The sequence below is a fragment of the Aspergillus heteromorphus genome (genome assembly GCF_003184545.1).
Source record: "Aspergillus heteromorphus CBS 117.55 chromosome Unknown BO70scaffold_43, whole genome shotgun sequence".
Classification (NCBI taxonomy): Eukaryota; Fungi; Ascomycota; class Eurotiomycetes; order Eurotiales; family Aspergillaceae; genus Aspergillus; species Aspergillus heteromorphus.
In genome coordinates this window covers 1-23,985 of record NW_020290448.1, presented here as the reverse complement: position 1 = coordinate 23,985, position 23,985 = coordinate 1, and the positions used below count along the sequence as shown (strand labels likewise).

The following is a 23,985-nucleotide window of genomic DNA, read 5'->3' as shown; positions in this document are numbered from 1 at the left end:
AGCCCATCTACCCTCCAACCTATACGATCCGCTCTACAGAAAAAGAAAAGAAAAAAAATGCAAGTCCCACAAACCCTACCCCTCACCAAAGGCAAAATCCAAGAAAAAAGAAAAAGCAACCAAGACCATGACCTCACCCGGACCCCTCCCCCGGCCACCCTCACCCTCACCCATCCAGGCTAGCCAGGCTAGCCAGCCAGCCACATACCAAAGCAAGGGGTAATCCAGAATGTGAGCCCCTCCTCTCTCCCCCTCAGCCCCTCTCCTACCTCGAATTCTCCTAACAGAGCAGATCATACTCCGTACATATATACAACCGACAGCTTCTCGCTAGAAAGCTGTACTCAAAAGCAGAAATCAATTGCTCATTTTGTTAATCGACCATCAACCAACCAACGACCCGACACGGAAAAGAAATCAACAAAATGCACACCCCCATCTCGATCTCCATCTCCATCTCCATCCTCGTGACCCTCCTCCTCCCCAGCATGATCATCCCGGCGATGGGTCAGACGGTGTGTATCCAGGAGTGTTTTGAGGTGCAACAGGCTTGTCAGGCGGGGGAGGTACGCATTTCCTCTTGGATTATAACCGTGAAGATAAGCTAGCTAATTCTTTTTTTTTTTTCTCAATTGTATAGACATCGATTGACGTCGACGTAAGTCCTCCTATCCTATCATATCATATCCCATCCCAACTGCAGCTACAACTGCAGCTACAACTGCCGAGCCGAGCATGGATACCACACTGGATGGAAGTCAAGACACAAAAGGGGACGCAAAGGATAACGAGATATCCAGGGTTGTTGGAGCTGCTGCCAGCCTATTCAGGAGTAGATCGGTATCGATATTACTATCAACATCATATCAATATCATATCATATCAATATCATATCAATATCATATTAATATCAGTATCAACATCAACCAACGAAGACGGAGAAGAAAGATTACTTCATTCAAGCCTAACCAGGATGGAATTGACAATAATGGACGCGCAGACAGCCAGACAGAAAACGGAATCTACGTCAACAAAGGTTATCATATCCAGTGTATACGTCAGTTTCCCAGTTTCTTTTCCGGTAACGCGGCAGGTCGTAAGAAATAGTATCGGCATCAGAATCAGGATCAGTCCGTCTATCTACCTTACGGACAGGTCAAATACTCCCTTCTCCATTCCCGAAACCCACACCCCCCCGGGTGCAAGCCTATCTCTATCTCTATCCGTATCTCTGTCTATTAAGGTATATAGCGCCATTACGTACCAGTATCTAAGTACAGTATCAAGTATCAACAAGCAAATTGGTATCTATCTCACAATCCAGGTAATCCAATCCCAACCACCCCACCGCTTGCCACCTTGGCCCCCAAGTAAGCAGGTCCATCCCCTCCACCCTTTCCCCCCCCCCCCCCTATACCCCCCAAAACCGCTTCTTCCGCGACTTGGTCGACCGCGAGCGCGACCGGTGCGTGATGGCCGAGTTACGGGTATTCACGCGGTCGATATCGTAGGGACTGGCATCGTACTGGCCGCGCTCTTGACCGTCCACGCGATCCTGGTCAGTCTCGGTCGACGCCGACGCCGATTCCACGCGCTGTAGATCCTCTCGTTCACTTTGCCGAACAATCTCTTTATCACGCTCTCCCTCTCCCTTTGCACTTCCACTTCCACCCGCGTCAGCACCAGAATCCCCCCCGCCGCAAGGGTCCGCTCCGCCAACCCCCTCATAAAGTCATCCGCCTCGGCGGCATACTTGCACCTGCGACGGATAGCGGGGCCATACTTATAAAACACAAACGGGAAGGGGACGCAGGCCAGGGCCAGAAACGCCGGCACGGAGGAGGCCCAATGGATGCCGAGGTTCTCATACATGTACGTGGTGAACAAGGGGAAGCCCGCCCCGAAGCACGACCGGATGATGGAGTTGGCGGCGAGGACTGACGCGGCGTAGATGGTGTATGCGTCGATGAGATAGGACATGATGTTGAGGAAGACGAGGACCATGCCGAAGCCGAAGGGGGCGGCGGCGATGACGCTGATGATCCACGGGAGGGAGGGCCCGTTGGTCCAGGCGAACCAGAACAGGCCGATGGGGATGGTGATGCTGCCGAGCATGGTCGGGGGGAGGCGCGATTCCGGGGGCGCGAAGCCGTGGTATTTCGCGTGGAGGCGCTTGTAGCGGGTGTTGTCGAGCATGTTGTAGACGACGGCGGTCATCATGCCGACCATGACGCCGAGGAAGGGCAGGGAGCCGATGCCCTCGGACCAGCCGCGGAGGGACTGGTAGACGATGGGGAAGGCGTCGAAGAGCATGTACAGGGTGCCGTAGATGATGGCCATGTAGAGGGAGAGGAGGAGGACGATGGGTTCGGCGAAGAGGAGGATCCAGGGGCGGAGGAGCGCGGTGGTGAAGGCCGACGTGATGGAGATGGGGCCGCGCGAGAGGTCGAGCTTGCTGGTGTAGATGGCGCCCGTGGGCGAGCGGGAGGTCAGTTTGGCGGCGCGGTGGCGGAGGAGGACCGGCGCGTAGGTCTCGGGCACGAGGAGCGCCTGGATCAGCCAGATGATCCCGCTGAAGAGGGCCAGGAAGCCCTGGACCCATTTCCACCCGGCGGATTCGCCCAGGAACCCCCCGATGATGGGGCCGAGGGTTGGGCCCAGGAACGGCGAGCCGGCGAAGACGCTCATGGCCAGGCCGCGCTGCTCGGCCGGGAAGACGTCCGCGATGAGACCCCCCGCGTTGGTGAGTGGGGAGGCGCCGAACGAGCCGGCGAAGAAGCGCAGGATGATGAGCGTCCATGGGTTTTGCGAGCCGGTGGCCGCGGCGCAGAACACGGCCAGCCCGAGGTAGGAGATGAAGAAGACGAGCTGGCGGCCGATGAGCTCGCTGAGCGGTGCCCAGACCAGGGGGCCGATGGCGAATCCGAGCACGAAAAGCGAGACGCCCAGGGTGGCTACCTCGTCGCTGATGGAGAAGTAGCCGACCACCTGGGTGATGCTGCCCGCGTAGGCGGACGAGGCCATCGAGACGCCGAAGGTCGCGAAGGCCGCGATGATCGTGTAGGCCCATTTCACGCTGTTGGGGAACAGCATCGGGTTGCGCGGGTCGTCGGGGATCCATTCCACCACGTACGGGTCGGAGGGCGTCCCTGAGCCGGCGTAGGGATAGTCGATGATCTCCTGGGTGAGCACGCTCTGGTCGACCAGCATGCGCCAGTGCGGGATGGCCCGGGGGTAGTCAGGGGGCTGGTCCTTGGGACTGGGACTGGGAGAGGCCATGATGGCGAGGGGGAGGTGGTGAGCAGGTGCATGTGCATGGGCATGGTGAGGTGCGCCGAAGCTGGGCCGGGGTCAGGCTGGTATTATAGTATAAAAGGATGCCAGCTGGTTCTTCCTTCATCTGATGTAGGGATGGCGTGCAAAGTCTGAGATGGTCCGACGGGGGGGGGGGGGCATCGAATCCGGTTGCTTGTTAGGGCTCCACTGCCCCGTTGGCGGGTCGTCCTCGGCTGTGAGTTCGGCAACCCGGCCGTTGGGGGGATTGGCTGGACCGAGGCTTTGCCAGGGCGGGTATTGTGGTGCGGTACGGTACGGCGATACACCTGAAGATCCGTGTGAAGCGGAATATATATGATGATGATGATGTTGCTGCTGTTATTGCTGCTGCTGGTGTTGGTATGTGATATAGGACTGGATCGACGCATGCTACAAGACCGGTGCAGCAGTACTCGTCAGGTAGCAGTCATCTGCTCCCTGTACATTAATCTGCTGTTATGCTGCCGATCGCGTTCATAACCGGAGGGTATGCAGCAGTCTCAGCCTGTCACAACGTCACAACCCCCAATGCCACTACCGATAGTATAGTACTACCATAGTATAGTACTACCAGGCCGATCACTCGCATGTCCCACTCAGGTACTCTTCCCCGCAGCCCGATGCGACGGGTGACTGCCTGGCCATTCATTGGGGCAGCCGGGATAAGCTTCCATGACACCGCGGCGCCGGCTAACTCGGACCGTCAATGCTGGGGTTGGCGAGCATAACGGTGGGCATATCTCAGCGTGGATTGTGTGGAAGGGGAATATGGTTCCGGTCGGGTTGTCTTGCAGATGGCGTCTTCTGGCGGTCTGATGACAACAACACACGCTGGGTTTGCCAGGTGCCAGGGCATTTGAGAATACTCACACCCTCCACTGCTCTAGTTGAGGGTTTTGGTTGACAGCACAACTGTGGGTGAAGTTGGGTCGGAATTTGACCACTGGTTTCTGTCCCACAATCCGATTCACAGGTCAGATCTACCTGAGAGTGAGTTACGAGATACGTTCTTACTAAAACTCACTCCAGATCTCTCTCACAGCAGCCCATCCGAAATACCCTCCCATCCCCAGTAGCAGCGCAACCCCGTTAACACCCCCAGAATATATATCCAACCCCCCCAACCACCGAACCAAGAAGAAAAAAAATAAACCCGTTGGAAGTAGTATCTCGACCGCTTAAACCATTGCGGAACAAATCCATGAATGAACTGTCTGAACCACAGGATAAAAGAAAGAAGTCATATATTGACAGTCTGAAGTGTAACATGACGCATCTAAAAAACAGCCGGCTCGGGCAGCTTCTCCGGCGTCTCCCGCCAGGTATCGGTGATCAACCCCCCGAAGCTGGGCGACCAGGCCACGCGCGGCGTCAGCACCGGCAGATCCCACAGCTCGGCCACGTACTTCAGGATGGAGGTGTGCGAGAAGTCGTTGGGCTGGTCGGTCGGCCGGTTCTGCACCACCCCCCGGCCCACCCACGGCGACATCAGCACGGTCGGCACCCGGACGCCCAGCCGGTCGAACTTGAACTCGATCTCCGACCCGTCCGGCGCCCGCTCCCGGTACGTGCGGGCGTCGCCCGGGGGCACGTCCTGCGGGGGGGCGACGTGGTCGGCGAACCCGCCGTGCTCGTCGAAGGTCAGGATGAAGAGGGTCTCGTTCCACTGCGGGGACGCGCGCAGGGCCTCGTAGATGCTCTTGAGGAAGGCCTCGCCCATGTTGATGGGCGACGGGGGGTGGAAGGACGTGTACTGGCAGCACTCCGGGTTGATCCAGGTGAAGGGCGGCAGGGTGCCGGCGCGGGCGTCGCGGTAGAACTGGTCGAGGGGCTTGACGTGGGTCGCGCTCTTGCCGGAGCGGACGGTCCACCGGTAGAAGAGGGCGTCCGGGAGGAACCACGAGGTGTTGGAGTAGTTGACCCAGTCGATGTGGGCGTCGGACAGCTGCTCGAAGATGGAGGGCTGGGGCAGGGCGGAGGTCAGGAAGGCGAGGTCGTTCATGCCGTGGCCGTGGCTGGTGCCGGAGGTCAGGTAGGCGCGGTTGGGGTTGGTCGGGCCGGGGACGCTGGCGAACCAGCGGTCGAAGAGCACGAAGTTCTCGGCCATGGCGCTGAAGACGGGGACGTGGTCGGGGGGGTAGTAGTTGATGACCTCGGCGGCGCGCGAGAGGTCGGCCTTGATGCGGTGGGCGCGGATCTGCTCGGTGACGAAGCCTTGCATGGCGGGGGGGCTGGCATTGTCGGGGTGGTAGGTGCCGTAGATCTGCATGGAGCCGCCGGCGATGGAGTGGTCGGGGTCGTCGGGGGCGACATTCTTCGCGGTGGGTTTGGCGCAGACCTGGGGGTGGGGGGGATGGGGGTGGTTGATGTTGGCGGGGTTGCAGAAGGAGCGGTTGACGAGGCCGTCGATGTGGGGGCTGTAGGTCAGGCCGCCGGCGAAGGCGTCGAACGAGAGGTTCTCCTGGACCAAGACGACGACGTTCTTGATGGGACCGCGGGGGGCAGGGGGCTTTTTGCCGGGGGGGTGGGGGAGGCCGGGGATGGCCAGGCCGACGGAGAAGAAGACCAACACCAGCAGGGCGCTGGCCAGGAGGAGGCCGAGGGTGATGGTGCCGGTGCGGACCCAGGAGGAGGCCGCCCATCGTCGCGGGTGAGGGTCAGAGTCACTGTCGCTGGATAAGACCTCACCATCGGGGCCGAGGAGGGGACGGTGCTCCTCGCCTCGCAGGGTCTCACGACGAGCGTCCTGCGATGGCGTGGACATGGTGAGGGAAGGGGTGGTCGGGTCGTACAAGGGGATGGATGGGATGAAGAGAAAGAGAAAGAAGTTCATAAGAAGGACGGAGTAGATGGATACTTACGGAGTGGCAGTCACAACAGGCGGGGTCTTGTCTTGGTCCAGGCTGGCCGAGGGGCCTTTTGCCCTGATCATTGGCTGCTCCGGTCGGGCCCGCTCTGACTTTGCGGGGAGTAAGTAGTCTATGCTTCGAAACACATTTAAAAAAAAAAAAAATAAATAAATAAAAAACCAGACAAACAAACCTTTCCCCCCAATTCAACAGCCAGGAATAACCTTCTGTCAATGAACCATCAAGGGCGGGGTTGCCCGGTCGGGACTTTAGTATATCTTCAAGGATCTCCCCACTGAATAATTGGCCTGGAACATGCCATCTGCATCTGCACCACAGAGTCATCGAGAGACTCATGACGTCACCTGTCAACAAACAATGGCGGCCAAGGTTCACTCGTCCCAAGGTCCCAGGGAGCGGTGAGTTGGATAGACGCAAACAATGGATGCGACATGGCATCACGATCGGTTTGCTAGAGTGCCTGTGAATCATCGAGCAAGGCTGTGTGTGCGTCCCCTTGCAGAACCGCAGGCCGTGTGGGCACTGGACAGGGGTCGACTCAATGGATGGATGGATGGATGGAAGGGGCAACGAGACTGAACCACGGACCCAACAATCCATCCATACTGAATATTGAGGCCGGCAATCTTGGTGATCGAACCCTCCCCTCTGGTTGCCCATAATATAATATTCCTGTCTGCCTCCTGCACAATCCCCAACAAACTGCCTACCCGGGATCAATAGTCCAACTGAGACATCGGCAGCCACCAGTCCGGTCGATCCTGGAAGCTTGAGCCCCTTTTTCCTTTTTCCTTTCAAGACATCAAGACATCAGCACTTTCATCAACATTCAATATTAAATATTCCTCTCGACCCTACCCTGAACCTCCCGACAGACTTCCTCAGATGAAGCTCGCCGTCCTCACCGCCTCACTCCTCGCAGCCGTCGTGTCCGCCACCTTCCCTGCGGCGTACACCCTCGTGGCCGACGGGGGATGGACCGTCGTGACGGATGGAAGTGAGTGCATGCCATGCCATCCCACCAACCCATGATCAACCGATATGGATATTCGCTAACCCCAACCCCAGCGCACGCTCTAATCGGAACCGGTGACATTGCGCACTATCCCATCCTCATCTGTGAGTCTAGCCCTATGCACCCAACCACCCATCCAAATCCCCTCCCTAAAATTCTAATAACCCCCTCACAACATAAACCTAATCAAAACCAGTCACCGGCGGCACCAACAACACCCCATCACCGCCCGCGCCCAACACACCCCCACCACCACCCCGCCCAAACCCTCTACCTCGTCCCTCACGCGAACGCGCCAATCGGCTTGACGGCGAATGCGGCCGCACCGGCCGGGGCTCTTCTCACGGGGTTTGCGGTCGACGGGGAGGGATATTTGACCATCCATGGGGAGAGGTCATTTGGGGTGGAGGGGGAGGAGGGGGGATCCGGGTGGTGAGGTATTTGGATTTGGATGGGGAGGGGTATATGGGGTTGGGGCTGTGGGTGAAGGAGTGTAGGGGGTGTTGATCTGGTAAATCCTGGCAAAGGAGGGGAGAGGAGGGGGGATGGATGTGTAGATCGAGGGTGGAATTCATACAATGACCAGATTGATAATCAAACGATTGATGGAACGCAAGTACATTCCCGATGAGATGGACATGATAACCGCAAATATATCTACTCCATAAAAAATAAACACCAACATAAATATCAACATGAATATAAACATAAATATCGACATAAATATAAATATAAATATAAATATAAATATAAACATAAATGTAAACATAAACATTAATATAAATATAAAAAGACATTAGTTGATGCGCACCGAAGCCAGCAGGTTGATCTCGCGCCCTGCCGCTGCCTCTTCCGCATGCCCCCATTGACCATCTTTCCATTCCCAGTCCCATCCATCCCATCCCCCCCAAGGGCATTCCCTCCCCCCTCACCAACGGAATCACCGCCTCTCTCCCCCGCAACTCCTCCGGCCCCGGCACCCGCCCATCAACCCCGTCTGCCTCAATCCCCGCCACCACCGCACAGAACCTGCTCAGCACATCGCCCGCAAACTCCCCACTCATGGCCTGGCGCGAATAGATCATCTCCACGCGCACCTGGCCCCCCACCGGCGTCGCCAGAAGACTCAGATCACAGGCATCCGGGCTGGGACAGATGAAGCCGGGGGAACAGGTCAACCCGTGCTCGATGTGGACCGGCTGCGTCGGATCCGCCGCCGCGTCCGCCCCGAACTCCTGATACTGGAACACGGAGCTGAACCTCGTGTGGGCGGGCCAGTCCGTGCACCGGTCAATGATCTGCCGGAAGCCGAGGGATTCATGCGGCATGGTCTCGGTTTGCTGCTGCTGCAGGGCGCGGAGGAGGTCGAGGGTCGTGGTCGTGGTCGTGGGTTCGAGGGTTGCGCGCACGGGGACGATGTTGAGGCACGGCCCCATGACGGATTCGACGTCGTCCAGGGGGAGGTTTCGCCCGGACACCATGTGGCCGTACACGATGTCGGCCGAGGCGGAGAGCTCGGCCAGGGTGAGGGCCCAGGCGGCCTTGATCACCGTGGCGGCGGTGATGCCGTGGGATTTGTACGTCAGGAGGGGGACGGTGGCGCCGATCATGGTGTCCAGGACGGTGGGGGTGGAGGGGCTAGGGTGGGAGATCAGGGAGGTCATGGTTGAGTTGGCGAGGAGGTGTCTGTAGAAGGCGAGAGACGAGGAGGCGTCGAGGGAGTGGAGTTGCATGCGCACAAAGGTGGCGAATTGGGGCCGTGGGGGCAGGGGATCCCCGCGATAGGCGGCGCGGAGGTCGTGCAGGAGATGCGGCATCGAGGCGCCGTCGTATTGCGCGTGCGAGATGCGCATGAGGAGACGGTGCCGGGTCGCGCCGTTCTTGATCAGCGTGAAGCGCACGATGGGGGCGACGAGGCGCGGGGGCCGTGCCAGGTCGGCGCGCACGAGGGCCTCGGAGGGGTCCTGGCCCGGGTCGTCTTGGACGTGCACGGCGTACTCGGGCCGCAGGGAGCGGAGGACGACCTGCAGCAGCTGCGCCCCGGCGCCCACGAAGACGGTGCGCAGGATGGCGTGGTGGGCGAGCAGCGCGTCGCAGGCCTGCCGCAGCCGCCGCAGGTCGATCGGCCCGCGAAAGTCGAAGACGAGGTAATTGCTCCATCCGCGCGTCGGCTCGAGTCCCCCGCCGATGGCCAGCGCCTGGAAGTCGGTCGACTCGAGCACGTCGGCGATGTTGGCCCGCGGCGTGTCGACCTGCGGGAGGACGATCTGGGCGAGCAGCTCGTCCTGGGGGATGGCCGGGAGGGACGAGAACGGCTCGAAGGTCTGGGGCCGCTGCTGGAGCGCGAGCGTCTCGGCCACGGCGCTCATGGCCGTTAGGGTTGGATGCTGGAACACGGTGGCGGTCGAGAGGGGGATGCCCTGCGCGCGGGCGGCGGACGCCAGCCGCATCGCCGTGATCGAGTCGCCGCCCAGCCGCAGGAAGTGGTCGTCCAGGCCGATGTGCTCCGCCGGGGTCTTCAGGGCCTCGCCCCAGAGCCGCTGCAGGGCCAGCTGCATCGCGCTGGTGGCCGGACGCACTTCGTCGGCGCCGCCCGCGTATTGCGCCATCTCGCGGTGCGTCAACGCGCCGCCGCACCGGATCAGCGTCCGGCGGTCGGCCTTGCCGGAGGGCAGCTTGGGGACGTGGGTCACCGGCAGGTAGGCGCTGGGGATCATGTGCATGGGCAGGAACTCGGCCAGCCGGGCCTCGAGCCCGGAGACGGCGGCCACATGGCGGTCGTGGGGCCGGGGGATGAGGGCATGCGCGTCCGAGACAGGCGCGGCGCCGGCCACGGGCAGGAAGGCCACCAGACGGGGCTGGCCGGCGGCGTCCCTCGGGCAGAGAATGTCCACCACGGCGTCCGGCTGGCCCGGCAGGCTTTGCTTGAGGCGGTATTCGATCTCGCCCAGCTCGATGCGCTGCCCGCGCAGCTTGACCTGGGTGTCCTTGCGGCGCTGGAAGCTCAGGCTGCCGTCCGCGTGGTAGCGCACCAGATCGCCCGTCTTGTAGACGACGGGGGCCGCGTGGCATCGCCCTGGCTGAGCCAGAGGGGGTTCGGCACGAAGGCCGCGCGGGTCTTCGCCGGCTCGTCCAGATAGCCCCGGCCGACGTTCCATCCCTCCATGACCAGCTCGCCGACGCCGCCGACGGGCGCCAGGCGATGGTGGTCGTGCGGCATCACCACCCACGCGGCGCCCGAGCAGGCGAGGCCGATGTCCCGCGGGCTGGAGGCACTGGTGACGTGCGAGTTGGCCGTGCTGCAGACGCAGCACTCGCTGGGCCCGTAGGCGTTGACCAGCCGGACCCGACGGGCCCAGGTGTCGATGTGGGACTGGCCCATGGCTTCGCCGGCCAGGACGAGCGTCTCCAGCGACGGCACGTCGTCCGGGCGGATCAGGTTGACAAACGAGGGAGTCAGGGCCGCCCAGTTGGCGTTCGTCTGTCGGACTGCCTCGGTCACATCCCGCCTGCGCTGCTCCTCCGACGCGATGCACACGCAGCCCCCGACGACCAGGGTGGTCAGGATCTCGACCAGGCTGGCATCGAAGGTGAAGGAGGCGAACTGCAGGGCTCGCGTCCGGCCGTCCATCAGCATGGTCGGGGCATGGGTGACGGACCCGGAGCAGTACGCGCCGTGCTGGACCACCGTCCCCTTGGGCTCGCCGGTGCTCCCCGAGGTGAAGATGACATACGCGGCGTGGTCGGGAGTCACGCCCGAGGGGGGGAGGCCGACCGTCGACTCCTCGGGAGTGTCGGCGGACAGCACGACGATGTTGTACCCGGGACCCAGGGACCGACAGAGGTCGTACTGCTGGGGCGAGCAGACGAGCGTCGTGGACCGCAGCTTGGTGATCATCAGCCGCATGCGACTGGGGGGCTGCGAGGGATCGAGGTTCAGGAACGCACCGCCCGATCGCAACACCCCCAGCATGGCCACCACCGGCCAGCGGCTCTTCTCGAAGCAGCACGGCACGAAGCTCTCGGGCCTCACATCGAGAGCGGCCAGACGTCGAGCCAGACGGGCCGAGTGGCGGTCCAGCTCCGCGTACGTGAACGAGCCGTCCCACGAGCAGACGGCCTCGTGGCTGGGGCGCTCGGCCATGCGTTCCCCGATCAACTGGTGCACGGTCTGGTTGACCGGGGCCGGGATGGCCTGGTTCCACGAGCGGATGCTCTCCTCGTCCTGCGGGCTGATGAACGAGAGCTCGTCCAGCCTGCCATCCGCGCAGCCGCACAGCTGCCGCAGCAGATGCTCCAGCTGGCCGAGGATCCGCTGGACGTAGTCCCCGGAAATGAGCGTGGAGTCGAAATGGGCGGCGAACCCGACGCCGTGCGGCCGCAGCGAGCATTCCAGCGTTAGGGCATACGTGCCGAAGTTGGCATCGGCGTCGGAGACCGCGCGCAGGTCGGGGGCCTCTGTCGCCGCCGCCGGCTGTGCCCTGGCAGGCTGCACCACGAGCAGCGTCTGGAAGTCGCAGGCGCAGGCGGCGTCCGCGCTGACCTTGCTGATGTTCTGCAGGCCGGTCTGCTCGAACGCGATCATCCGGGTGGACTGCGACTGCACCGTGGTGAGGAACTCGCGGACCGTCTGGCCGCCCTCGGGGGCGTTGACGCGCACCGGCACGGCGGCAATGCCCGGTCCCACGAGCCGGTCCACGCCCGGCACGGGGGCATTGCGACCAGAGACGATGGTGCCGAACACGACATCGTCCGATCCCGAGTGCGACCCGACCAGGATTCCCCAGGCGGCGCGGATGACAGACGGCATCGTGATGCCCGGCAGCCGCTGCGAGGGGTCCAGCGCCATGTCATGCCTGATCGTGGCGTCCGACACCGGCATCTTGGCCGTGGACACGGTGCACGGAAACTCCGTCGCTGTCGCCCCGGCCAGATACTCCCGCCAGAACGAATCCGCGGCGTCGCGGTCGGTGCTGACCACATACCGCATGAACGCCTTGAAACTGGCGTCCTTCCCCATCGCCTGCCCCCGGTACGCCCGGTCGATCCGGTCGAAGACCAGCTCCAGCGTCCAGGCATCGTACACCGCGTGATGCGCGGTCCACACGAACATCCAGCCCTCGCCGTTCGGCACGATGCCGTACCGCGTGAGCGCGTCGCCCGGCCCCATGGCCCGCTGCTTGTCTTCGGCCATGTACCTCGCCAGCCCGTCGGCGGAGTGCCAGTCCAGGTCGCCACGGATGACGGCCTGCAGGGCGGCGGCCCCTCGCTCCGGGTAGACGATGCGGGTGCGCAGGATGGGGTGTGCGTCGGCCACCTCCTGGCAGGCGCGCTTGAAGCGGCCCAGATCGATGGTCGCGTCGAGCACGAGCGTGTGTTGCGCCGTGTACACCCCGCTGCGGCTGTCCGAGAGAGCCAGGAGACCCTCCTGCATGGCGGTGCAGGGGTACAGGTCCTCGATGGCCGATGGGGCGACGTGGCACTGCGTGGCGGCGGCTTCAACGAGTCCGTCCCGGTCCCTGCCCAGAAGCGAGAAGGGCGTGTCCTCGAAAGGGGCCTGGTCGTCTGGCGTGGAAGACGCCTCGGCCATCCCTTCGAGCACCGGGTGTGTGAACACCTCGGCTGCACTGAGGCCAATGCCGTGCGCTCGGCAGCGGTTGACCAGACGCATGACATCGATGGAGTTGCCGCCGAGTTCCAGGAAGTCGTCGTCGGCAGAGATCGACTCTTCTGCCCGCTGCAGCACCTCCGCCCAGACCGTGCGCAGGGCCCTGCCGGTGTCCGTCGACGGCTCTCTATGTGCCTTGCCCTTCGCGCCGGTCAACTCGGCCACCGTCCGTCGCGAGGCGTATTCGTTCACAGCCTTCCGGTTCAGCTTCCCGGACGCAATCACCGGCATGTAGTGCAGCTGGACAAGCGTCGACGGGACCATGTACCCGGGGACCGAGGCCGCAAGCTTGCGCTTCCAGTCCGCGGTCATCGTGTCCAGGATGCGGGCACTTTCAGCGTCCACGTCGTGGAAGTCGTCCCCGAAGCCTTTCCGCAGGGCCACGAACGCGGCCAGCAGCGGCCGGTCTGGCTGGTCGACTGGCTTCACCAACCCGACGATGACCTCGGTGCCCCCCGGCAGGCCCTGGCGGATGTGGAACTCGACCTCTTCCAGCTCGATGCGCTGTCCACGCAGCTTGATCTGCATGTCCTTGCGGCCAACCAGGTTGATGCGTCCGTCTGAGCCAAGCCGGACCAGGTCGCCGGTCTTGTAGGCACGCGCGGCGGACGACACCCCGCGGATGTCGTCCAGCCACGGGGTGTGGGAGACAAAGGCCGCGGCTGTCTTGTCGGGCTGATTGATGTACCCCCGGGCCAGGACAGGGCCCTCGACGGCCAGCTCGCCGGTGGCGCCAATGGGGGCCAACCGGTTGTGGTCGGCGACATCGACCACCCAAGCACACACCCCGGTGCCTCGACCGATGGTCGTCCGCTCCACGGGGCCAGACAGGTCCCCCGTCACGCAGACGGACGCTTCGCTGGCGCCGTACATATTGAGCAGACGAACTCGACTGCGCCACGTATCGAGGTTATCCTGCTGGACGGGCTCGCCCGCGAGCAGGAGGGTTTTCACGTCGGGGATATCCTCCGGGCTGATGGAGCGGAGGAACGACGGCGTGAGACACGCCCAATTAGCCCTAAGATCCCGCATGGCTCCGGTTGTCCGTGCCAGCCTATCCTCCTTGGAGGGAACGCACACACACCCTCCGACAACCAGCGGTGTGAACAGCTCAAACGTATTAACGATGAAAGTATACGCCGCGAACTGGAAGCTGCGCGTCCCGCTATCCATGTTCATCCGGTGGCTGTGCTCTCGCGCACTCGAACACACGGCCTGATGCTCATGGACAATGCCCTTCGGCTTACCGGTACTCCCCGAGGTGAAGATCGCAAAGGCCGCATCGCGGGGGGTCGCGCGACGCGGCAGATCCTGGCCATGACAGGGGGGAAGCGCCGCAATGAACCCCCCATCGACGGCGATCACCGTCGCGACCCCCTCCCCGGCCATCAAGCCCTCATACTCCGGCGCGGCGAGGGCAACCTGCGCCTGCACCTCACCGATGATCGCCCGAAGCCGATCCATCGGCTGCGCAGGATCGATGCACACGAACGCGCCCCCGGCCTTCAACACCCCCAGCATCGCCACCACCGCCCACAGCGACTTGTCGAAGCACACCGGCACAAACACCTCCGGCCCAACCCCCTGCGACACGAGAACCCTCCCCAGCCGGGAACTGTAGTCCGCCAGCTCGGCGTACGTCACAGACCCATCCCAGCACTCCAGCGCCGTCTGCGCGGGACGCCATCTCGCCGTCTCGTCGATCTGCTCGTGCAGACACGCCCCGACAGTCGGCGGCACGGCGGCATTCCACTCCTCGATTCGTTCGCGCGACGACGGGCCGAAGAGATCCAGCGATCCGATGGGGGTGTGTGGCGCGTTCGCAATCGCGTCCATCGCTTTGACCATGGCCTCGGCGGCTGCGGCGGCGATGATGTCCCCGATAGAATGGGGCGCGTACAGGAGCGTCACACGCGGCTGGGCGGAGTCGATGACAAGGAGCGCCAGCGAGATCTACTCAGTCATTGAATTTATCAGCCTGCGCTCATTCCTAAACTGTGTCTGTGTGTGTGTTGGGGGGGGTGGAACTCACATGCGACCCCTCCAGCTCATCCACCGGCGGAGGCGTCTGCAGAGACGTCTTCCAGACGAGGGTGTTGAATGACCTGTTCGATGCAACCCAGTCACTCAACAACTGCGTCTCCGTCTGCGTCCGTCCCTGCGACGCCTCAGAGGGGCTTGTCTCCGACGCGCGCAACTCATCCAGAGCAGTATCTGCTGTAATCTCGCCCTGACAGACCGCGAACCGCGACCCGGTGGCAGACTGCTCGGTGTCGTCCACCCGGCCGAAGGAGATGGCGTCGCTGCCGGTGTAGTACCGCAGGACGACCGCCCATGCTTGTAGGATGTGTGAGAGGGAGAGGGAGAGGGGTGCAGCTTGGGTGTTGGAGGGGGTGTGCGCGACGGAGATGGATTTGAAGGCGGGTGAGGCTGCGGCTGCGTCTGCGTCTGCGGAGGGGGCGAGGTGCTCGGTTGGGAAGTGGCATTGTCCTGATGAGGAGGGGGTGAGGGTGAGGGTGAGGGTGAGGGGTGACATGGTTGCGATCAGATCGGATGCGATGAGATGGGATGGGATGAGATGTTGTGGTTATGGGGGATACTGTGGGAGGAGATATGATCTGATCCGGTCTGATCTGATTGACAACGAACGAGATGGATTAACCAGCAACCACAGGAGAAAGAACAAATACAACTTCGTCCGTCGTAAGACAATCGACAAAACCAACCCCTCGAAGCTAGCCCAGCTACAAACTTTTTTCCGGTTCGATTCACATGTGCCTCTCCATCTGTTTGGTTTGTTCATCGGCTTGATGCAAGCTACTGGCCCTGACCCAACCCTGACCCAACCATGACCCAACTCCATGGAATGGAACCTCCTACTCCTAGATCGATCCCAATACTAATTGCCGGCCACGGTTCCCGGGCAGATGGATGGAGAGGCAGATGCGTCCCACTTCGTTTCGTCCCACAGCCTCTCGGCGCTGGGAATGTATTTCCGCGCGCATCCTCGCCGGTCCAGGACGTGGCAAGATGGGAATCCACTCGACTGGACTCGACTCAGGGCTTTGATGCTACTGTCGTGTCGTGACAACTACATATGGTACCGTCCGTAGGTACAGGACAGGTACGTGGTAAGTATACAGGACGGTACCCGTACCCAGCGGTATTGATGGTTTCGTCGGGTGGTGGTACGGTACTCGATCGTGTATCCGCCAGATAAAGTTACGCGCGATGTGGGGCGCGGCGGCTCTGCGCGCTGGGTGCGTCATTTGGTTGGGTCAGGGTTTTTTTTTTGTAGCAGGGTAATATTGTTAATAATAAATAAAAACATGGTCGGTAGGGAGTGCTGGAGTACCTGGAGTAGGGACTGACTACCTTGGCTTACAGCAATGCAAGTCTCTGCCGACTCCTCGGCAGATACATCGCCTGCATCATCTGTTCATCTTGTCAACTTCTTGCTGTATATGTCTGCACCAGTCTACACATTCATCTTGCTGAGAGCCAGGCATCGGACCGAAGACGATCGAGCTGATTATCATTCCAATTAATATCAAATATTACTACTACTGTCCCCTATGTAGAGATCCTCCTTCATATTCAGTATTCATCAGCGTGGCCAAATCTCGGCTCACGATCGGAACCAACGCGCCGTTCTTCTTTTGCCCGTTCGGGAAGTTGACGATCCTTACCCCGTGGTCCATCGGGTGGTGGGCCGTCCGGCGGATTGGGACGAACACTGCCAAGAACAGCATGGGTATTTGGCATGCGAAAAGATTTTCAACTCGGGGAGTGAATATCTGGTCGTACTGTGTACGATGTACTATGTATCTGTGGGATTGTATAGGATTGCGATGTGCGACTCCATCTCATATCCATTATTCATTGTCCATCCTGGCTAACAACCCTAAGTGTGGCCCTGACCTGACCCTGGCAATGAATGACAGTCGCGGCTTCGTGGGAACCAGTATCTGCCTACCTGACTTACCTACCTTACCAAAGTACTTGCCTGGTACCTGAGTAGACTGCCCCTCCGGCTATGGCTGCGTATTGTAATTCAAAGAACCGTGTATCATGGCCATGAGACTCATAATGGTTATAATAATAGTCATCGAAGGAGAAAGATCTTCGAATGCCGAGCTTTCTACGAGGGTGCCTGGAATGGATAGAGAGATGATCATGATAGATTGTTGCTTTAAGTAGGCAATCGGCCCTGCTATCATGGGATGACATTGAGCACAGTATATGTATATTTGCATTCATGTCTCATTGACATTCCTATATTGATATTCCTATCCATATCCACCACACTTGAGCCGCCAACATGAAGGATACAGAGAGCGTCCTGGCGCAGACCAATATCGATAGGCGGACGTGCAGTCGCATCGAACCGATGCAGGTTCTTGTCCTGGGGCTTTGTCGGACGGGGACGCTTTGTATGTGCTCTACTTTGCCTTGTGGGATGCCAAATTCTACCTTAACTCCTACCAGCACTGCAGCCACACCACTACACTGCAATACCACTCCCACTCCCTCATCAATTCCCTTGACCTCTACCCAAATCCACCCCGACCTAATATCTACACACACTAACAAAACCAGCCACATACCTCGCCCTGCAAACCCTCGGCTACCCAACCTACCACATGACAAGCATCATGCAAAACCCCTCCGACGCCCAACTATGGACCTCCGCCCTGCTCGGAAAACACCACCCCTCGCCAGCGAACCCCCCCTTCACGCTCGCCCAATGGGACGCCCTCCTCGGCCACGTCTCCGCGACAACCGACATCCCCGCGGCCCTCTTCCCCGAAGAGCTCACCACCTGCTACCCGGACGCAAAAGTCATCCTCACCCTGCGGGACCCCTCCGCCTGGATGACTTCCATGCAGAACACCATCATGAAGCAGACCTACTCCCCGCTAGCGACATTCCTCGGCTGGCTGGACCCCGCCCACTTCGGCGCGGGGAATCGGATGTGTCGATTGGCGTTTGATCATCTCTTCGACGGCGATTTTGAGAGGAATGGGGAAAGGGCGTTCGCGGAGCATTATGAGAGGGTGAGGAGGGTGGTTCCGAGAGAGAACCTGCTGGAGTGGAATCCCAAGGAGGGGTGGGGGCCGCTTTGTGAGTTTTTGGGCAGGGAGGTGCCGGATACGGAGTTTCCGAGGGCGAATGAGAAGGAGGTTTTTGCGAGGAAGGCGAGGCGGGTCGCTTGGGGGTGCTTGGGGGGTGGCGTGGAGGGTGCTCAGGGGGTGGTTGTTGTAGGGGTGGTTGGGTGGTGCTGAGGGGTGTTGAGGGGACTTGGGAGAGGGAGGGGTGATGGTGATGGTTTTTGGGGGGGGGGATGATTGATAGATAAGTAGATAAATAGATGAGGGGATGGCTGGATTGTATCATAGATAGAATAGAATAGACCAGACCAGACCGCCTAGATTAGAGTATCTTGATTCTTGATTATGCTGTTTCTATGTCTTATATGAGAAGGGTAGCTAGGATGGTTGTATGGTGTGTAGAATAGAATAGTGACCGTCTAGAACAGATTATCCCAGTTCTGATAAGCGATAATCATATCATGCTCTATATTGCTCTGTATGGCTTTTACTTATAGACGCAGGTTATTGATCCCATTGCTGTACCCATAAAAGCCCTTGGTATTCTTTTCCTTACCAAGGCCCACGGCCCCAAAGCCCTGCTTCGCTGGAGAGATTACCCGGCTCAATTCGGGTAGTTGAAGTTGATTGAATGTTTTGATTATTGATGACCATATGATAGGATTTCTGCGTCTGACCCTACATTCAGCAAGTCAAGCACTTGTACATTGTGGAATGGAATAAAAATCTAATCTAGCGGAAGGTTTCACTTAGACAGCTTCTGCACCTCATACCACAACAAGCAAGCCAATACCAAGTCGATAGCCGACCCGTCTTGAACCCTGCATGTTGAGTTGCAGAACGAGAAAAAGCAAAACAGGTAACGTCCATACATCCTGTCATGCCCGGTCACGTATGCCCCGTCTATCTGCCCCTACCGCCAGAAAGAATCCGAAATCAGATCCTCGATCTAACCGCTACAGTACATTGCCCTCGCAGCATCTGAATCTCCAGCTGCGATCGACAGAATTATACCGATTCCGCGCATCGGCAGTCCATCGGGACCACACTACCTCAGGGCAGACGGGAAGGTGCCCAGTTCCACGGCGTTCCAGATCCCTAGACCCACCGAACTGGTGGTCCTGGGCCGTCCGTGGCTGGGGACCCCGGTTGTGTGTGCCGCAGCTGAGATTACAGAGTATGGAGCTTTGTTTACTCTGTTTAGCTAGTCGCGATGGTGAGATCTTCAGCCTGTTGACGAGTTTGCGATGGGCCGTGATACCTGGGATTGGGTGGTCTGATACTGAGATGGTTCGTTGGTTGGAAAGTTAGGGCTGCGCGGGTTTCCACAATCCCGATCTGGCGACGGCGAGCTCTGAAAACCGGTCCATGGCACAATTCTCTCGCGCATGAAGTCGACACCGACAAGGATAGATTCATCATCTCAACACGAAAGTAAACAGCACATCCAGCGTGATCCTTAGTAGGCAAATCGGTGGGGTCAATATCGGGTTAATAACCTTGTTTCGATCCCCTGTGCCTTGGAAATGCCGAAACAGCCGCGGGCCCCACCGCGGCCATGATGTCAATCGCACGGCTGCCCCTGCACCGTCATGCCCGATGAGGAAGATTCCTCACCTCGACCCACGGAACGCACACGGGAGGGCTCAGAGCGCCCTCCGGCGCGATCGGACTCGTGCTGGAGCCGCAGATCGACCCGCCGATCGGCGCGTGCGAGGGCTAAAAACCGGGGCAGGGGGAACTCGGGAGATGGACCCTAACTCTCACTGGGACTGAGAGCAGTTGCCGGTTTTCTTCGCCGCTTTCTCTTGCTCTCTTCCTGTTCCTCTCTCTTCTCTTGTCTTGTCTCACCTCTCTCCCTCTTTCTCTCTCTTTCTCCCCTCGTCTCGCCTCGCCTCGCCTCTTGCCCTTTTCATCATCTCTTCAGACTCCCTGCCCCTCTTTTTTTTTTTTTTGTTTCCCACTTGTACCATCTTTGTCAATCATTAACCTACCTTCCGATCATTATGCGCGCTTTCTGGTGGTCCGCGGTCTTCGCCATCGGCTGTATGGCGGCACCCATCCGTCCGACGCACCCACTCACCATCCGACAGGAGGTGACCCAGGTAAGATCCTGATGGGTTGAGGTCGGTGGGCTGGTGACTGATCAGCATTCGTCATGGCTGCGTAGAAGGGTAATGTGGTGAGTTTTGCCTTGGTCTCCTGGTCGCGACTGATTGAGTTACTAATGGGATATGCAGGATGTACGTGCGACCCACCCGATGTGATGGATTGAGCTAATGCTTTGCGATCGTTGGCTGTGTAGCCGGTAAGGGTGGTCTCCCGTTTGGGAAATGTTGATGCTAATGGGTTAGGTTGTATGTTGCTCTCTTGATTTGTATAGTGTGTTGACCTGAAGGGTGGCTGCTGATGGCTGCATAAGAAGGTAAGTGCTGTTTTGAGGATGTTGATGCTGTGGATGCTAACTGTCGCAGAATGTATGGGTTTTTCTTTGGTCTCACCGGCGTGGCTAACCAGCACAGGGCGTAAGTGCTCTCGACTCGAGGTCTAATCTAAGCTGACCTGGCATGCGATGGCTTCAAGACTGTGAGTATCCCTGGTATATTCTTGTTCTTGGCTGACATTCGCAGGTGGTATGTTCGAGTCCGATCCAGTGAAGTATAACATGTTTAGCGAAATGTCCACTAACCAAGCCTCTTCCCCTTGTTAGAACGTGAGTATCCTGACCCCCATACTGTGTCACGCTGACTGTTTCTAGAATGTAAGTTTCGATGACCTGCATGTTTGAGTTAACCTGCTGAGACCTGATGTTGCAAACAGAATGTAAGTCATCAGTAATACCATGCTGTCTCCTGCTAACGGCCATAGATTGTGAGTCTCAACACCCTGAACAACTAGTTAACGATGACTCCATTACTCATCAGACAACAGAGCGTAAGTCCCCTACCTTCGAGTATGGTATCTCCTGAGCTAACAAACACAGCTTGTAAGCCCTTCCTCCGCCCTTGGCCACGAACTGCTAACCAACACGCTGTCTGGTAAATAGCTGGTAAGTCGTCGTCAATCCGTGAATTATCCCGCTAATGCTGCACAGAGCGTAAGTCCCAACCGAATATAGTATCTGACGCACTCATCTGAGACCCATGTTTTACCACAGCTTGTATGTTGCCCCGCTGGTGAATGGATAGTGCTAACCCGGCCAGTGTGTAAGAGCCCCCCACTGAACACAGCAACACTGTTAACCTCGACTGCACCAACAGAAGAAGAAGGTACGTCCCCTTCTTATAGACAACAGCCAGACACTGATCGGCCAGCGCGCCTCCCCGTTGACCTCCGACGGCGACGTGGACCCGACCAACGACGGGACCGTCAACAATGACGTCTCCCTGATCCGCTTGTGTTAGAGAACACACTGCACGCCCAGGTAAGAGACTCGCGCAACACAGTGGACCCGGCTGACTGCTACCTCTTAGTCGCGATTGGGCTTTATCACCCCATGGAGGACACAGAGTTGGACGGGACCGGACTGGGCTGGGCTGGGCTGGGCTGGGATGGAGACTGCCGAAGGACCTGCCGACTGTTTGTGCTCGTTAGAGAACAATGATACCTAATCGACCGCAGGCAACGAACACACGGTTGTCGGTCCGCTTTCACCCTGATTTCTCTGTAGATCTAACGCGTAGCTGTCTTGGATGATCGTATCTCGGCCGTAGACGGGGTTTGCTCGGGGGTTCGCAGGTCTTGTAGGCATATAAGAGGGTGCCTAATGCAGGATTCTCATTTGAATGAAGTCAATATTGTGAGTACTCCGGTCGGCGGATATCAGAACAAAATGAAGACATGGCGGGGTGTTCTCCCTTTCCTGGAGGGTCATCCCGCGTCGGGCCTTCGCCGGCAGGCCTAGGCAGGGAGTACACTTCTTGCGTCCGTGAACTTTTCTCTTCCGACCAACGGCGTACAGCATACTGATGGAAGGCCCCTGTGGCAGGAGGACTCCCCGTCTGGGCCTTGCAGAGGTAACCAACACGTACTGACCTTGCTTGAAGGTATTCGTGTGGCTGGGTAAATGGTATATCATCTTGTTTGAAACACTCCGTATCTTGTGGACGAGAGACTATCATCTCATGATCCCATACCTTTCATTTTTCAAACTAATCGCACTTAAATATATGCCACTGGGCTCGATTGACCCTTCTGATCGGAAAGTGAAAAGATGAGAAAGGAGACAGCAAAACACGAACGACTTATCTAAGGCAGGGCAGTGAATGAAGCCGCGGAATGGCCGAGTACTTTATATATCTCCGGTTACCCGATATTACCCTCTCATTCATTCGACAACAGCTCCATAGTAGGCCGCTGGCGGAAGTTACCGCGAGGTTGTGGCCAGTTGTGGCCAGTTGTGGCTAGTTGTGACCAGTTGCATAACAGTTCCTAATAGTTGCTGACTAAAATAAATAGTAAGCATCCCTATTATACTGTATATAATAGTTATTACACTATTTTGAAACTATATTTAAGAAAACAACAAGAAAGTAACTGTTTGAAGCTTATTTTATAATTATTTATTATTATTAAAAGCTTATTACTTTTCTATTTCTAATCTATCTACAAATAATTATATTACTATTTCTTTTTTTTTATAGTAAGTAAGTTCTCCACAGGTTATTCACTGAATCACTGTTACCTTACTGTCAATTCACTGTCAATTTACTATCAATTCACTGTTACTTCACTCTCTTCTTATATATATTACATCTTTCTCTCTTCTCATTCTCTCACTCTTTCTCTTCTCTACATCACTCTCTTAAGTTGTTTCTGTCACTTCCTCCCTCCCTCTCTCTCAATCTTTTACTATCTCTCTCCTTTACACTTCTTCTTCACAACTAGACCGTCATGGAGAAGGCTACCAGCATCAAAATGGCAGAAACGCCCGAAACGCCCGAAGAAACAGTCATCCATTGGTCGAGAGGTGAGCTGAAATGCTTTTGCAGACGACGCAAGGAGACAGTACTAATATGGAAGAAATAGGTAACAAACACAGCTTAGAACCCTCCTCTGCAAGCAACAATACAGCAGAGGTGACAGCGGCACAGGAGCTGGCCAAGAAAGGCAAAAGGGGACTGCTGGAGTTACTGAAACTCAATTCCGAAGACGACTGGAGGGAGTGGTTAGTGTCAGACTTAGTCAAACCGTACTGGCTAGAACTTTGGGACTATCTGGCGAAAAACCCGACTGCTAAGCAGAAGCGCGGAGCCGGGCTGGCCCGGATCCAGGAGCTAATAATTAAAGGAGAAGCACGGGGCGTCGCGAAATACAGCCGTCGCCATGTCGAGAAAACCGGATGGGATCTTAACGAACACCTCGCATACTTCGTCCATAATGTGAGATCGGAAAACACGCACAGACGGGGGGGAGTGTTCTTTCAGAAGAACCTCCCTGAGAACATCATGGACACGGCAATATGGACTTTGAAGAACATTCTCATACAGATGCATAGCCCGTCGCAAATAAATAAGCCAAGTGGCGGAAAGGCGATTTTCGGGAGACCCTGCCAGGTAAGAATTCGGGAGCATTCTGGAAAAGGCTTTCACAGCTGACTCCAGTGATCAAAAAAAATGATAGAGTACAAATCCATCAAAGTGCACAACACTAGGGCGCAGCAAGCGGCCAAGGCAGGGGCTGATTCCGCAGCTAAGAGCAAGGCGGACCCGAAGGAGGTACAAGAACCAGAGTCAGATGGAGAATCATCGCTGTCATCACTTGCAGACACAACCGAAGATGAGTTCCCGGGTCCGTTGGGGGCACAGCAACCACGGACCCAAGTCTGGGAGCACGAGCCGTTGAGTGACCGACAAAGGCTGATCCTCAAACGGCAGTCGGAGACCTTTGATCTTAAAGATCCGTTTTGGGCCTATGCTCGCATAGAAGCCGCCCTGCAGTTATCAGGCCCTCAAACCATAGCACAGGCAGAGGAGATGGTCGCGACTGCTGAGAGTGCTGAAAGTG

At 58.2% G+C, this 23,985-nt stretch overlaps 6 protein-coding genes across 6 annotated transcripts; 3 read left to right on the top strand and 3 right to left on the bottom strand.

Moving 5' to 3' along the window:
* Positions 1-1,140: 1,140 nt before the first annotated feature.
* On the bottom strand, positions 1,141-3,312 carry BO70DRAFT_383023 (MFS transporter; the record flags this gene model as incomplete). The annotated part of the gene is made up of 3 exons (XM_025545563.1): positions 1,527-3,312; positions 1,265-1,270; positions 1,141-1,235 (listed from the first exon to the last, which is right to left on the bottom strand). The coding sequence occupies exons 1-3, from the start codon at positions 3,277-3,279 to the stop codon at positions 1,141-1,143; spliced, it is 1,854 nt and encodes a 617-aa protein (XP_025394843.1). The 5' UTR covers positions 3,280-3,312.
* Positions 3,313-4,591: 1,279 nt separating this feature from the next.
* On the bottom strand, positions 4,592-6,079 carry BO70DRAFT_400695 (putative phosphatidylglycerol specific phospholipase; the record flags this gene model as incomplete). Its single annotated transcript, XM_025546941.1, has 1 exon — positions 4,592-6,079. The coding sequence occupies one exon, from the start codon at positions 6,077-6,079 to the stop codon at positions 4,592-4,594; it is 1,488 nt and encodes a 495-aa protein (XP_025394842.1).
* Positions 6,080-6,542: 463 nt separating this feature from the next.
* Positions 6,543-7,265, top strand: BO70DRAFT_400694 (uncharacterized protein; the record flags this gene model as incomplete). The annotated part of the gene is made up of 3 exons (XM_025546940.1): positions 6,543-6,583; positions 7,061-7,169; positions 7,254-7,265. The coding sequence occupies 3 exons, from the start codon at positions 6,543-6,545 to the stop codon at positions 7,263-7,265; spliced, it is 162 nt and encodes a 53-aa protein (XP_025394841.1).
* Positions 7,266-7,482: 217 nt separating this feature from the next.
* Positions 7,483-15,404, bottom strand: BO70DRAFT_400693 (acetyl-CoA synthetase-like protein; the record flags this gene model as incomplete). The annotated part of the gene is made up of 4 exons (XM_025546939.1): positions 7,483-7,677; positions 8,133-10,209; positions 10,233-14,821; positions 14,901-15,404. The coding sequence occupies 4 exons, from the start codon at positions 15,402-15,404 to the stop codon at positions 7,483-7,485; spliced, it is 7,365 nt and encodes a 2,454-aa protein (XP_025394840.1).
* Positions 15,405-17,189: 1,785 nt separating this feature from the next.
* On the top strand, positions 17,190-18,153 carry BO70DRAFT_301477 (sulfotransferase family protein; the record flags this gene model as incomplete). Its single annotated transcript, XM_025539711.1, has 2 exons — positions 17,190-17,301; positions 17,468-18,153. The coding sequence occupies 2 exons, from the start codon at positions 17,190-17,192 to the stop codon at positions 18,151-18,153; spliced, it is 798 nt and encodes a 265-aa protein (XP_025394839.1).
* A 1,832-nt stretch (positions 18,154-19,985) lies between these two features.
* Positions 19,986-21,383, top strand: BO70DRAFT_400691 (uncharacterized protein; the record flags this gene model as incomplete). The annotated part of the gene is made up of 3 exons (XM_025546938.1): positions 19,986-20,084; positions 21,240-21,248; positions 21,294-21,383. 3 exons carry the CDS (start codon positions 19,986-19,988, stop codon positions 21,381-21,383), a joined length of 198 nt encoding a protein of 65 aa, XP_025394838.1.
* Positions 21,384-23,985: the final 2,602 nt, after the last annotated feature.